The sequence below is a fragment of the Filicampus tigris genome, chromosome 10 (genome assembly GCF_054856515.1).
Source record: "Filicampus tigris isolate MCC_2025a chromosome 10, RoL_Ftig_1.0, whole genome shotgun sequence".
In the NCBI taxonomy this organism is placed as follows: domain Eukaryota; kingdom Metazoa; phylum Chordata; class Actinopteri; order Syngnathiformes; family Syngnathidae; genus Filicampus; species Filicampus tigris.
In genome coordinates, this window is record NC_141226.1 from 10,567,238 (window position 1) to 10,583,708 (window position 16,471).

General features: G+C 40.9%; 1 protein-coding gene across 1 annotated transcript in view; it reads left to right on the forward strand.

Moving 5' to 3' along the window:
- LOC147140791 (ephrin type-A receptor 3-like) overlaps positions 1 to 16,471 on the forward strand; it is a 113,741-nt gene that overhangs the window by 93,127 nt on the left and 4,143 nt on the right. The window contains exons 14-18 of the mRNA XM_086042670.1: positions 10,767 to 10,828; positions 12,726 to 12,935; positions 14,850 to 14,999; positions 15,177 to 15,370; positions 15,703 to 15,840. Coding sequence (XP_085898796.1) covers positions 10,767 to 10,828; positions 12,726 to 12,935; positions 14,850 to 14,999; positions 15,177 to 15,370; positions 15,703 to 15,840 — 754 coding nt within the window. The remainder of the gene's footprint in view (positions 1 to 10,766; positions 10,829 to 12,725; positions 12,936 to 14,849; positions 15,000 to 15,176; positions 15,371 to 15,702; positions 15,841 to 16,471) is intronic.

Genomic DNA, 16,471 nt, shown 5'->3' on the forward strand with positions numbered 1-16,471 from the left:
ACTGGTTAGCACGTCCGCCTCACAGTTCAGCGGTCTTGGGTTCGATCCCGGCTCCGGCCTCCCTGTGTGGAGTTTGCATGTTCTCCCCGTGCCTGTGTGGGTTTTCTCCGGGTACTCCAGTTTCCTCCCACATTCCAAAAACATGCATGGTAAGTTGATTGGACACTGTAAATTGCCCCTAGGTGTGATTGTGATTGCGGATGTTTGTCTCTGTGTGCCCTGTGATTGGCTGGAAACCAGTTTGGGGTGTCCCCCGCCTACTGCCCGAAGACAGCTGGGATAGGCTCCAGCACGCCCGCGACCCTTGTGAGGATAGGCGATATAGATAATGGATGGATGGATCTTAGCAAAAATGAAAATGCATCGGAGTGCTGCATTTTCTGAACTACATAGCATCTTCAAAATGACTTGCTTGTGGTGCTTTAGGTGGAGATTTGCTGCAAATGCTCATCAGGGCTAAACTGGACTCTTTGCTTTTGCATCTTCTTACTTATGTCGCTCTTATTCTCAAAAGTAGAAAAATAAGGAGGAGCCTGTCAGTTTTAAGACTTCAGCGCATCACACACTAAAGCACAGCACCTGCTCAGCAATAAAAGTGAATGAATGTGCATGAATATCAATAATTCATAACATTAATAGAATGTGATTTTACCCTAATGAATATTCACCAGTGTGCAAGTAATTGATGAAAAAACATACGTATTAATTGCCTATTTGCTTTCTCCAAATAACGCTTGATCTTAAATGTGACCTTTTGTGTGTAGAATGGAGACTGGTGGATTACCTCAACTGTTGTGTTTTGTCATCATAGGGTTTTATTTACTGTACACCTTTGTCATGTCATTGTCCAAGTCATTTTTAACATGCTGTCACAATACGGTATCACGAAATGTGCTTGCTAAAAATTGGATTTTTTCTTCCTGTCTGTGTTGACTCTCAGTCATGCAAATGATTTCTTCTTTGTTGAATTATTTTTGTTCTTGTTTTACAAAATTGTTTACAAATGATGTTGGCAATTTGAGGCTTACAATTTGGAGTTAATTGAACTTGTATAGTGGCTGACCTCTACAATTTATATTCTGAGCACTTTGTAATACCTCACTGCGTTGCTGAGAATTTCCTGGCTTTGTGGCTTAGCTGCTGTATTTATTCCTACAAGTATTATACTGGTGGTGGTTGCTCTTATCGTTAATACTCGGCGGGAGGAATGCATTGATTATACACCACTTCCAGTTTGGGTGCCCATGACGCATAAGCAATTGTGCCTGGCCCAGGACCAAGTCTGTGTTTTTCTGTGTGAACACTAATTAGTTAAACAAACTGGACTTTATGTGTCAAGCCTACCCAACCATGGTAGAAATTGCCTTGTGTAATTGTGCCATTAAAAAACAAAAACAGCAAACTTTTGAACTCACATTTAGATACCATACACAAAACGTATTTAAAAGAAATTAATTGGATAGGACGGTTCAATTTAAAAGTGGACTCATTCAATCCGGCTCGACTCAGTGAGATTACGATACGATTCGATATGTCACGGCACAGTTTGAGCAGGTGTGATGTGATGACTTTTTTTGTGGTCATTTTACGCACATTTGAATTAACGTGTCAGTACCGTGAATGTGCCATTTCCTTCTCTGATATATCGCTCCAATAAAAGACGATTCGATACGTATACTGATACACTTCAGAGAAACTATTCAATTTGGTTCAATTTGATGAACTCGCATCTTTTAAATTTCTAAGTTTTAAGTTTTTCAGGTTTAAACCCAATTTTGTTATACCCGTAATATTTAATCACCAACATTTTCACCCACAGCATATAATTTCCTCTAGCGGAAGTCTATTAGCTTCATGCTAACATACAGTACAAAACCATAAACAGGCTGAGAGAAATTTGCATAGATGTTACGGTAACGATGAACCTTCAAACGACTGCTACTCTAACACATTCGGACCACTAACACAGAAACAGAGCATACAACTGTACTCACAGGCATACATTTGCACTGCTGTTTGTGAGCAACAGATATTAAAACGGCAAAACGTGATACTGTATTACACAGAAGATGTATTTGTTGTTTTTGCTAATAATTAAGCTGCATCTATTCCAGTAGATTAGTGTTACACTCAACACTCACACTCATTACACTCAAAGCAAGCAACTAACTCCAAAACTTGCCTGCATTCTTTATTTTAAATGAATAAATAGATGAATAAAAAAGCTACTTAAAAATCTGCGATATAGTTGGGGTTCACTGTAATTACTGTAATCTTCCCTTGCAGGAGGTGAGAAAAATTGGGTTGGTGTGTGTGTGAGTGCATTTAATTGCTTTCTCTTTTTGAGTTTCAAAATTGCTTTGTTCAGTTCACCTGCCATTAAGGCACATTGGGAGGGTGATAGAGCTACTCCGAAACAGATTTCACTAGCAAGACGTTATTTCACAGGTCACAGCCTAAGGTGTGCATGCTTGGGCTGGGTGGGTTGTTGATGGCCCAGTTCAGATGGGTCAATAATTCCTTCAGGCCCTTTTCTCTGGCACCAGCTGGTCCCTTTACACCGTCCTCAGTATGTAATCAGCCGGGCTGACCCGGCATGCACTGGGCTCAGATGGGTTCAAGAGGGTTGAGTTGCTAACTACACTTCAACGGGGGGAAGGAGTCATTGCAGCCGCGGTTTTTGCAATAGTATGAAGAAACTCTTAGGATTTCGAAACTGTGCGATAAACGCAACATAAAATGTTTATTTTCTATTGGAGTCATTTACTAATATGAAACAAATTAATGGATGAACGCAAGAAAGTGCACCGATTTACTGCATATGTTAGCACAAAAGCCGCATCTTACATGATTAAAATATGCAGTAGTATCCTGGCAAAGGTTTGCCAATATTAACATAATTTCCAAGAAAGTCTTCTTGGCAAAATGTGCACTGGTGTTCATTGCATTGCACTTCATATCATTATGCAGATGGCACCTGACAAATAAACATCATTAATGCAATTCAACTGCAGCGTACTAACGCTGTCATTCATTCTTTAATGTATCAAATGCACTTAGTGGTCTCCATTGTCCCATTTGCTAGTTAATAAATAGTTCACTGGTTCTGGGTATTCAAATGTAGAAACAAATGTCAACTATACCTTTAAATACGCTACATGTGAATACTAAATAAAATAGCTCACTAATTTAATGTCAGTTTTTTTTTTTTTTTAAATGCCTTTGTACATATTTGCTAAACTTTAAAACCAATCCCAGTTATTGTTCTCACTGAGAAAAACAAGAGAGTAAGTCTTTGTTAGTATGTATTGTAATTTTGCAAAGTATTTTGTGTGGAGTGTGTGCCGAAGTGGCTGCAATCTTTTCAACTCCTGCGTTTGTCATCCTTTATGCGTGCGCTCTGTCAGCTTACAAGCACATAAGCCTTCAGCCCCTGTCGTGTTCCACCCTAATAAGCGTCTCTGCTGTCTGTCATCTGATTGTTGCTATTGTCTGACTGATTGGTGGGCCACATGCGAGAAAAGAGAGAAAAAAAAAGACCCCCTTTCTCTATCTGCACATCAGGAAAAACGCCACAATCTGCTCCCCTCCTCCCGCCACTCATCATCCCTTCATCTCATTCTCCACACCTTTAATTTGATCCAGCCGCCGCTCATGCATTTTTGAAAGGAAAATGCTGCAACAATCAGCTCATTGGAGAAAACCCTCAATTATGGCACTCCATCTCATCTGATGATCAAATGCCGTATGCATGCGTTAAGATGCTCCACAAAGGTGCAGTTAAAGTAGCAAAGCTGCACACTGGCTTTATTCCACTTGTCCTCAGTCTGGAGTATCTCGCGATCAGTTCCAAATGTGCATCTTTGCTTGCAGAACAATATAGTGTAGAAAAGGTGGTTGGAATTGTTCATGTGCAGATCTGTGGAGATTGAGCTGCAGAGGCAAATGAGGGGGAGTTAAGATAGGAGGAAAAGGTGATGATGGTTGTAGGATGGAGGGAAGATGGGGGGGCTGAGATGAGATGGGATACAAGAGCGAGGAAATTAGACAAGATAGGACTAGAGAACAAATGAGGGTGATGGCGAAGATGTGTGCAGAGATTTCAGCACGAGAAGGGCAGGCAGGCGAGAGGACGGATGGCGAGGAGATGAACGGGAGGAAATGAGAGAAGGGGAAGTGGAGAGAGGCGAGGAGATAAGCTTATTGAGTTTCTGTCTACCTGTTTTGCAGCACCCCCCTCCTCCCAGCCTCGCATGGCGTTTCCCAGAACAGAGAGCTGTCCTGTTTTAAAGCAGTATATTATTTAGTTTGGAACCTTAAAAATCAATAGAGCAATTATTTAATTTTCTCTTTTGTACTTGGAACCACATTCAATAACGCCACAATGCAGGCCACTGGCACAAAAAACATAGCCACTCTTAACGTAATTGTACTCATGTGTACACACGCTCGCCACTTTCATTTACAGTCCCACTAATACGCTCATGTACAGACAGACACTAATAATGAGATTTACCAGATAGACCGTATGTGTTGTTTACATCACTTCAATGGCTGTTTTTCGATAGCACAGGTCTACTTGACTCTACTAAGTTTCCATTTCAAAATAGTAGTACAGTTGGTGGGGAAAAACACACAGTTCCTCAAATAAACTGAAAAAAATCCTTTGGATTTATTCAATTCCAACATGTAGAGCGGTTGCACATGATTAAAGTGTGTTAAACCAACATATAATTTGATTATTTTGACATAAATTCATCACACTTTAATCATGTGCAATCAAAACGTAAATACCTTTTCCCCCAATGCAAGCAGCAACCCTCGCTTGCTTAAAACTTTGTCACTCCAAAGTTGAAGTTTACTATAAAACTGAAAAAGGGAATAAAACATTATCAATCAAAATATTTTCCACCAAACCATAATGTTCAGTCAAATAGTCCGCTAGCTTTAATGCTTACATATAATGTGACCCCCCGCCGTCCCAAGAAAAATGCCTTAAAATTCCAGAATATAGCAAGGGCACAAATGATTTGTTGCAATTTTGTGGGGGAACACTGTCGTGTAGCTTCCAGAGCTAAGGTACTTGTTTTCCGGACTTTAAGCCGCTACTTTTTATCCTAGGCTTTGAACCATGCGGCTTATATAAAGGTGCGGATATTCTGTGGATTTTTCTTCCACTGCTAGGGGCACACTAACCAGAATTTGAATCAAAACTAAGAAAAAAATCAATGCAAAGAAGAATACGCTACTCTTTCTTTAGCAGATAGAACACGGATGACAAATTACATCGAATGACAAACAGTGAATTATTTTCAGATGCTCGCCCCTTCATCATGAAACCCACTCACACAAAAACACACTCAAACACACAAAGTTGAGCTGATTATCGCTTTATGGCCAAGGAAAAATAGACAAGAATTTCTTCCACTTAATGAAGCTCCATAAAGATGAGGAAAGTTGTCACAGATCCATTCCATGACACTCCACCTGGCAGACCGTCAATAGCCAATCTGCACACGGAGCCGCACACACACGCACACACGCCCAGCCCTTTGAGCTCTTTGACTTTTTTCGCAGTGTGATGAAAGATATTACATTTGAGTGAATGGGAACGTGATTAGTTGATGATGTGCTTTCAAGAGTATTTGGTAAGTGGGGCTTCGTGACTATTTCTGTTTGAAAAGTGGATGAAGTCGCTCTGGAAAATGAAAAGGATTCATTGTGTTGCGCGCGTGTGTTTGTGTGTGTGTGCGCACACCTGAATCAACGAGAAGGACCGTGCGAATGTGCTGAGCTGGAGTGTGTGTGGTCGACTTTATTGGTAACCTCTGTTATCTGTCACTTGCAAGGATAATTTAGTATGGCAGGTGTCCAGATGATGGCTGGTGATGGTGTGTGTCACTGCGTGTGTGGGTGCACGCGCTTGTGTGCGCTCATGTTGATCGTCTACGTGAGACAACAGGATGAATGTGTTTGATTGTACCTCTCTCCTGGTACAGCTAACACTGTTGGCCTACAAGTAATAGTCTATACTTCACGGGCAACACGCAGCATGTGAGTTTACACGCACACACAAGCTATGTTTTGTTGTTCAATTTCTTTCTATCAGTTTTGGAAGGAATGGTACTAGGAGGTATGACTTTTTTATGGATGGTGTATCACTAAAACAAACCATTGGTTCACAGCACTAATACTCAGTGGTGGAAAGTAACAAAGTACAAATACGTTGTTGCTGTACTTAAATTGATTTTTTCAGACACCACTGTTTAGTATAGGGCTGCAACTGATGATTACTTTATTAATCGATTAATCTGTCAATTAATTCGTCGATCAATTGATGAATGAGATTAAAAAAAAATACATTTCCATCCCCTTATTAAAAAACAGGGCATTATTTCAAATTGACAGTGCAAAAAACGTGCAAATGTACATTTTGACTCAGTTACTGCTGTAGCAAGTCAGGAAATCGGCAAAAATGTTGATGACTGTTTTCCAAATTAAAAGCAAATGTTTACAATTGTTTTATTTTGAACAAAACAAAAATAATCAGTCTGATTTCATGGAGGACTAGAGAAATCTGAGAATATTTCTTGGTGAGAGGCTGAAATTCTAAGGAAATGTTGTATTAAACAAGGTCTCTAAACAATAAATTATTAAAATATTTAGTTGTTGGTTAATCGTTGCACCTCTACCTGAGTAATTGTTTTTTTCTTAAAGACTTCTTACTTTTATGCCTATAAAATCAGATACTTTAATTTCTACTGATGACTTTGTATGAATAGGCTTGTTACCCGTAGATGACAACACAATGTAAACAAAAAAAAAAGGCATAAAAGAAGTAAAGAACTCAAGCTGTGGTTGAGATTTTGATTGATTGGTTGATTGAGATCTTGGTGATTTGAATATGAAACAGGGAGTACTACCAACTCTGTGTGTACTTAAATGGGGAGTTTGCAGCTTTAAAACTGCAATCAAGATTTGAACGTAGCCTCACATCGCTAATACCTCCTCGAGTCTCTGACCAAAGCCACACCCCTGTGAACTTGGACAAGGTGTGCACTGCAAACACTCCGACATTAGCCACAGTTGGTGGGATGACATTCATAATAGAGTGTCACTACAACACGAAACATTATTGGCATGAATTTATACTTTGTGGAATGTACAATCAATCACTGATGGTGTAGTGGTACAATGTGTGGACCACTGTAGCCTTGACATCAAGGTATTGTAATTACCGATAATAGGGTATATTATAGTGGGGTATATATATATTTTTTCTATTGGTATCAGTACTTAGGGTATATTATCGCGGGTTTATATATATATATATATATATATATATATATATATATATATATATATATATATATATATATATATATATATACTTCTCTGTCCTCGTATATATATATATATATATATATATATATGTTTTTTTTTTTATTGGTATCAGTACTTTTACTAAACTATAGAGTTTGAGTACTCCAGCCACCTCTGCTAATCCTACATACAAAGTACAAGCTATCACTAGACACACACATGCGGATCAAGGGCAAAGCGTCATGTCCCTTTCCATCACTGTAATTCCCACCCACTGTTGTTTGAACACTTTAGTTGTCTCCATTTCCACATGCCATGCCCCGAAACCAGTTCTCAGACACACTTATACCCACAGAAAAATACAGGGACACAAAGTAATAAACACTACACCAACAAATACAAAGCAACACAAAATCCAGGCCCCGTGTGGAGATAAATTTGACCAGCAGTCCTCACCCGCAGCAAAAGAAAATCCAATTCCCTTTCACTTTTATCCCTGAGACTAATGTTACTGTCAAAGAAGACACCACCGCCAGAGACCCACGGCTCTCTGTGTGTGTCTTCGTGTGTGCGTGTGTGTGTCTTTGTGTTTGCTGCACAGATAGTGAATTCATTTAAGGTGATGCATTGCTGCCTTTACCTACAATCTAACTCGAGGCCTCTGTGGTGTTGTTCTGCCTTCCCATGACAAGATTGGGACCCCAAATCCCTCACATCTTCTCTTCATATACATTTCCTCTTCCCATCTCTTTTCCGAATCGCTGCTTGTAATTCTGATTTCCTCCCCGTCTCCTCTCATCTCTCGCCTTTGTCATCTGCTTTCTTCTACTATGTTCTAGGAGTTGAACCGCTTCACTGAAATCAATAGACGGCGGGTTCGTGCCGCAAACTAGCACTACTCGATTACTAAAAATGAGACCGGTTGCACGGTCACTTGCGAAATGTGCAAGTTCTTGTCTGAAATATAACAAAAGCACAAATGCTACACACACGCATCTGAAAACACACTTGCTCAAGCTAGCTGATGAGCAGCCAGAAATTCTCACTTTAGTCGTCAGCAAATTCACCAAATGCCTGCCTAGAACAGTGAAAAGACATTGTCATGTCTTTTATAGACGATGAAATGAAAACAAGCGAGGTGGATCAGTACCCTCTTTTTTAGTGAAAATGAACAGTTAATGTCGCTGAAGAAAACCAGAAATCCAGCTAGCATTCCTCTCATCCACCAACCTTTTTCTCCTCCTTCTATTGACTCCAACCCCAGAGTCGCTCATCTAAGCACAAATCCAAAACGCCTTCAGGGTCTCACAGACAGTCGAATCTGATAAAACTCTGACAATTGAAAAGACGAGCGTTCACATCATCGAGTGGAATACAAAAATTCTGAAGTTGTTCAACCCCTACTCTGTTCTTCCTAATTCCTCTTATTCTCATGCCATCTGTTTTGCTTCTCATCTGTTCTATTCTTCTTTGTAAAATCTCACCGCTTTACCATTTCCTTCTATAACTCATTTGATCTCACTCTCATGTGCTTCTCATTTGTGCTCCTCTTGCCTCCTTTTTATCAGCTTCCAATTTTCATCACAATGCTTCTCAGTCTTTCTCTTCTCCTCTGCCACTTTTTTTTGGACTTCCCTTTGTGGAGGTCTCTCATCATCTATCCTCATTTCCTGCTTTTATTTCCTTCACTCTTTACCACCCACCTTGTATTTAGAACCATATCACTTCACATAGTTTCTTATCTTCTTGTATTTAACTTTGAAGTGCAATAATACCAGCGACAACCTGTTGGCAATTAAAGTTAATGAAATCATTAATTTATTGTACATAAACTACTGTATGGGGAAGCAAAGGCTGCTTGCATGGAATTGCTGAAAATAGTAAGATAGAGCAAATGATGGACTTAAACACCATCCTTCCAAACACACACGTTACAGCCTAGATAAGGGAGATATCAATGACCACTCGGACACAGATGCTTCTTCTTCAGCAGCTCAAGCGAGAATGTTTTATCTACTCAATATTCACAAGAAGTACAAAAAAACACTTGGACACAAATATTCCAACGATAATACAAAACAATATTTTTTAAATTGACAGGGTCTATACTTACAGGAATAATTTCTAAAATAATAAACTAAAGCTTAAATGTACCATCTTGAAATATACCTACAATACATAAGAACAGTATACGAACATATTATTCATATTTCTAAATTCTCTTATAGCTATCATAAAGAATTTACAAAAATATTCAAACAAAATACCAATAACTTCGATTGCACACATCAGCAGTCGCAATTTACGAGCATGCACGTATCATGTGAACCTCTTACTAATGGCTCGTGTCCACCTGTAATGGCCGCGTTAAGCTGGGGAATCTAATGGAACATACAGACAAAACTACAGCTTCCAAAGCATTCAAAACACAAACAGAGTTAAAAACGAACTTTCTACTCACTCGTGTATTAATTCTTATGCACTAAAACGCTTATTTTCATACCTGGATAGGGGAGGTATCTATGACCAATCGGACACAGATGCTTCTTCTTCAGCAGCTCAAGCGAGAATGAAGCATAGCGCCGAGGGCTCCCTCTTCCGGTCTTAGCAGACATAACTAGTCGATCAAAGATGACATCTTGTATAGGTATATCAAAATGTTCTCAAATAATAACCACGTTAAACATTTGAAACCCGTTTTTCACCTCTTTTTAAGTACAAACGTTTTAACGCTTTCATAACTTTCTAGTAGGTCCTTTTATTCATATTTATGAATTTATACTACCCCTGAATTGATTATGAATCATGTGGCAACAAACTTCCACACACACACACAAAATGGTTTGTACGTGCTTATTGGCGATTGGGACAGCAGGGCTGTCGAGGGTCCTGCCTTGAGTGAGCCCCGTTGAAAAGGAACGGCTGCTGTTTTAGTCTGTGCGTGTGTTTATGTGTACATGTGATTGCATCTACTTTGTTAGTCATTTGTAAGCCCGACCAGATGCCAAGCAGAGGGGCATAGTGCACAGGGCCTGTCAGTCAACCTTATACACACACACGCACACGCAAACACACATGTGCAGGTGCACGGTGACACCTCCTTTCCCTTGAGGCTGATTAGTATTCATGAGATCTCAGGAGAACCCCTAAAACAACCCTCCCTGTCTCTTTCTCTCACACACACGCACACACACAGATATTCCAATGGATCGGTCCGTTCTAATTATCTCCTGGCGTTCATGGAGAGTCTTGATTAGAAGCTGTCAATGTGACTGATGACGACAAGCCACGCTTATCCCCCAGAGAGACGAGTCGGGGCCAGAGAAGAAGGCCGGTCACAGCTGTGGGCTGCGCCACTTCTCTGTCCTCGTCTCTTTATAGTCGGTGTCTTTGTTCCAAATAATTGCGCTTCATTACAGCTGCCTTGTTATGTCTCTTTCTAGGTAAGCCAGTGATGATCATAACAGAATTCATGGAGAATGGATCACTGGACACCTTCCTCAAGGTGAGTCAGTGGAAAGCAACAACCACAATCACTCTAAGACTTTCAAGGTCAGGTATGCAACTCCTGATGAGGATGAGTAACCCAAATTGAAGTTTGCTCCACAGGTTGCAGGAACTCAAAATTGGCTTCCAAAATAATAAGGTAGAGAATTTAATTGGTGGAGATCCACCAACGACTTTATTTGGAGTTCAAACCTGACGCTTTGAGACATTTGTTCATGGTGATCACCCCACATACACACACACACACACACAAAATATTACCCCTCCATCCTCATCAAGTTGTATTTACAGTAGGTGGATACTATTTGAAAACAAAGCAGTATGGTGATTGTAAAATGTTGGTTCTGTGAAATCATCAACATGAATTCCATTTTTAAAATACAGTAAAAACCCTAATAATGAAACTGCGCCTCAACATTTCGTGATAAAATGATGGCCATCCAATGTTGTATTAATATAGCGTCCTTTGATTGTAAAGCTGTTCAAAAGATGAGAAAAATGCATTATTGTAGAAGGAAATAGATTATGAATAGATTTGTGCAGCTGTTTGACTTCATGCGACTGAAAACTACTGTCGTGCACCAGAGCCATCAGGACTTTGATGATCGGCCCAAAGCAAAATAGATAGTAATCTGATCAGCACTACTCTGACAAGGTAAATGGGAACTGCTAGCCTAAAATGACAAATACGAAACACACAAAATCACACACTGATAAAACAAACAAAAAAACTGTTGTGTGAAGCAGTTTGTCTTATAACGAGGGTCATAAAGAGTGTCCACAGTGCCTCAATATAATAATGGAACATGTTTTATGTTTTTACAGCTGATCTGTGCTCAAGGCATCCATATGTGTCTTTAATTATGCTGACCATTTATTAAACAGCTGTCCCTGAGAAAATACAAAACCACAGATCTGTCAGGGAAGGTCTTCCTCCCTCTCATTAATATCCTACTATCCTCCTAGATAGCGTCTTCCCCAAAAATGTACTCAATTATGCCATAAATATATATATATATATATATATATATTTATATATACACCCACGTTGCAGACAGATGGTGAATAACGGATGCTCAATTTTTAGCAAAATGCCCAACTCTGTATATATATCAGTCTCCTTACCGACCAGCCTAGCAGTACAACGTAGTGGGCAGATTGAGAGAGGAAGTCTGTAGGTTTGTTAGACACTCCAATCAATCAGCATCTCACAAAACCACCAGCTAATTAACTTACTCCACAGCTGCTGAGGGGGGAGAACCGTAGCAACATAGTAGTTGGTAGAGGGCGGTGTGCATATTCAGAAAGATGATGGCTACAAGATAAATGGATATATGGGGACAGAATCCACCTAATGCAGTTCTCTCTCCCTGAGACAAGAAGCCGTGGAAGGACATAGATGGATGGAGAGAACATCGACACAGGGGGAAGGAGAGATTAAATGAAGGAGAAAGGGTGACCAATAACATAGATGGGTTTTTAACGGGCACCATTGGCCCATGGCAGAAATAATTTGTCGAAGAAGGTAAACTGAACTGTCATCGATTAACAGGCTCTGCTTCCCAGACACAAAAACTGGAATCAGGTGAGCAGTGACTGGGCACATTCAGATTCACCAGAAAAAGGTGAAAAAGATTGGCAGAAAAAAAAACATCATCTTTCATTGACATGCCGCTGATAGAGGCCAAGTGCAGTGTTAGCGAGAGACCAAATGCATTTAAAATGTTTGCTCAGGGGCATTTTACTATTTTTGGGGGGAACAGAAGCTTGAAATTCCAGTTGAGGTGGCTGAAAGAGGCACCATTCATTACGTCATCCTGCTGCTGCTCAGTGTGAGCTTTTACAGTGTCTATCATTGTGTATTAATTCATTTTTCTCCTTGTTTCTCCCTGCAGAAACACGATGGCCAGTTCACTGTAATCCAGCTGGTTGGCATGCTGCGTGGCATTGCCTCAGGCATGAAGTACCTGTCAGACATGAGCTACGTTCACAGAGATCTCGCTGCACGAAACATCCTAGTCAACAGCAACCTTGTGTGTAAGGTGTCTGACTTTGGCCTGAGTCGGGTTCTAGAGGACGACCCGGAGGCTGCATACACCACAAGGGTAGGACAGATTCATATGGCCTCATAATTCTGCATTTCTTCTGTATGTTTTGCTGCATAGTGAAGATGAGCATTATCATAGCAGCCTCAGAGTCAGGCTTATATAAATATAAATATATAAATGTGCAATATACAACAGAACTCGGTTCTTCTGTTATACAGTAAGATAGTGGCGCCATATCTGACTAACGGTCATCTGTTTTGGGTTCAAACTTCAGCTCTGACTTTTCTGTCCAGCGTTAGACAGGTTTTCTGTGGTTACTCTGACTTCCTTCCCTTTTCCAAAAGCATGCATGCTCAGTTAACTGATGAGACTCAATTTCCCAGGTATAAACATGAGTTTGAATGGACTGTCACGTGTGCCATTTGAATGGCTCTAAACCAGTCCTGAATGTGTCCCTCTTCGGCCAAAGACTGATGATATCGCTTCCAGCTCACTTGGTAGAACATTGACGGATGGATGAATCATCCAAGGGATGGACAAACCCCTCTATTTCCCTCAAGTCTTATTTCTTCATTAATTTGCTTCCAACTTTGTGGAAACTGTTTGTGAAGTGTCCCTTTCTGTACCAGCATGACTCTGCCTCAGCACACAAAGCAAAGTCCCTAATGCTCCAACACCTTTGTCTATAATGCAATTGTCAGAACCAAAAATAGAATCCTGGTGATGGGAACGACTTATACATCACGAATCCTTAGAGGGCAGATTACCTACAAGACAAGAGCTCAAAGACCGAGAGCCCAAGGCCAAAGAAACAGATAAAATAGGATCCCATCAAGACCACGTGTTTTACAAACAGAAATTGATCCATGATGAGGACTTGGTTACAAGACAATTGGTGGGTTAAAATGTTGTTCATCTCAGCTGGCTGTTAAAGTTACATCCCAGAAATCATTTGAGTGTTTGACAGACAGACTGTCAAATAGCTTCATGCAAATAAACTCCTTGACGTTCTTCCAAATAGCCAAATGCATATAGCCAAATTGGAGAAATCTTTGGTCGCATTACCATCCTCGCACAGAGCCGTCGTCAGTGAGTTAAGCCACGGCGGAGGAACTCATCTAAAATGCCCACAAGGAGATGGCATTATTCATATGCATAGGAGGAACTGTCGAGGATGTTATTTTTAATATGGCATTAGCATTGCCCTGGGAGGGGTGCATCAGCCGCAGACTGCTCCATTGCAATCAGACACACACCCACTGATGTCAGGAGACGTCGATGGAGAGCTGGAGGCGCTGGGTGGGGGCGGGGCAAGAGGCAGAGGTGGAGATGTGGAAGACATCCAGAGAGGAGCGGGAATCAAATAAGGCTGTGAGGGAACAAGGGAGGGATCCAGTGAGAGCAGTTAAGAGATAAGAGAGGATGTTTAGGGACGGGCGGGGCGATGGAAACTAAAGTACAGTTCAGAGTGACTTGGCAGCTTTGTCTTTTACTTGACTTTGACCAGGCAGCGCAAAGATTGGGAAGGTTTGGCGGTGCAGAGGCAGCTGCTGCATGTTAAAAGGGTGACTGGAGCTTTGGTAGTTATTGTGCATGTGTGTGTGCTCGTTGGAGCGAAAAGGCGCGGGTCCCAATTGTGTCCATACAGTGGCGCTTTATAAAATGTATTTGATCTGTGCAAGCACAACAAAGGCACAACAAGTAGGATGAAAGCAGAAAAGGACATTTGATAGCAATAGGACGACGTGCTAGAGTATTCATGGGAATGCCTGGGCATAATATCATCGGCTCAGTCCTCGTCAACACTGCACAGAGCTTCCAAGCAGCCTGGACTTATTATTGCTTCTCGTTTATTACACTCTAGAGCCAAATCCCCATGATAGCATTTCAATAATGAAAGTCTTAATGTTCAGGGTGACATATTCAGTTAAGTGTTGCTAAGAATATACCGATTCTGTTAACTATTTACAGGGAGGGAAGATCCCCATCAGGTGGACAGCTCCAGAGGCCATCGCCTACAGGAAGTTCACCTCAGCCAGTGACGTGTGGAGTTATGGTATCGTCATGTGGGAAGTGATTTCATACGGCGAGAGACCCTACTGGGAGATGTCCAACCAGGATGTGAGTCACATTCACAATACCGCGCTCAAGCCCACAGTTCTAACCTTCACTCATCATTAGAGTTGTGTTATTCTTGGGGATTATTAGCATGCGGTGAAACGTGGCAGAGAAACAACGCATGCAGCCCTCAAAGTGCAATATATAGCAGACATGATAGATTGGACTCTTTTGTTGTAGGTAATAAAAGCAATAGACGAGGGCTACCGTCTTCCTGCACCAATGGACTGTCCGGTGGTGTTGCACCAGCTCATGTTAGACTGCTGGGAGAAGGGACGCAGTGAGCGACCCAAGTTTGGACAGATCGTCACAATCCTGGACAAGCTCATCAGAAACCCTGCCAGCCTCAGAGAGCTGGCGAACAGCCCAGCAGGGTCAGTGGGAGAGAGCTCAAAACATAATCACTGCCTTAGATTTAATTTTGTGCCTGTTCAAGGGCGAGATTTTCTTTTAAATCAGACAACAGTTGCTCGCTTGCTGCTGACAAGCAACAAGCCGAAAAACGCAAGGCATCCCACTATACAACTGTTTTTTTTCTCATGCAGTTAAATACAACAGGATAAAAGCACAATGAGTGGGGGTAACATAAGTACAGTACTGTAGATCAACACTTGGACCAAAACATGATATGTCTTAATATTAAGATGTCAAGTGCATTTAAAATACACACGAGCAACTGGCAAACTACTCATTTGTATCTCAACAGTGAGGAGCCCACCACTCCAGAATTCAGTGTGAGCACTGTGGATGAGTGGTTGGAGGCCATCAAGATGGGCCAGTATAAGGAGAACTTTTCCAGCTCTGGATATGTCAGCTTAGACTCGATCCTGTACATCAGCATCAGGTAACGAAGGCGCAGTTCCTCTATATTTGTATGCAGCTGACCATTTTATATAAATTGCACCCACCCTATTTAAAAAAAAGATATGAAAAAAACATATATAAGCTGCACCTGTATATAGGCCGCACCTATCTATGCTGAAAAATGTGATATTTACTGCATTTACAGAATGATTTTGAACTGTAAATGTACATGTGCCTGAACAGATTCTTTCCTAACAGTGCCTTTTAACACAGCAGCAACTTTGCTGATTAAAACGGAACAGAACCAAGAGAAAATAATCGGTACTTATCTTCATTTCACTGCCCGCTGCCACTCCAGTTTGTAAATCAACGCCACCTTTTATTGCTGTACATCCGCATACCACCTAATTCATAACCTAGTGCGTATCACCCTCGCCTGTTGACCTCCTCCACCTGCAGTCAAATCCTGTTAACGGCAATTGTGTTGTATTGTATTGTAATTCCGGTTAAAACACGACTAGCGGTGGAAAAAAAATCCATAGAATAGCCACACCTTTATATAAGCCCCACGGTTCAAAACCTAGGAAAAAAGTAGTCCGGAAAATATGATAATTAAGATTGAGTGTCATCTGAAATCCACTCATCTGCAGTCAAAGTCCTAATGTTGCCAT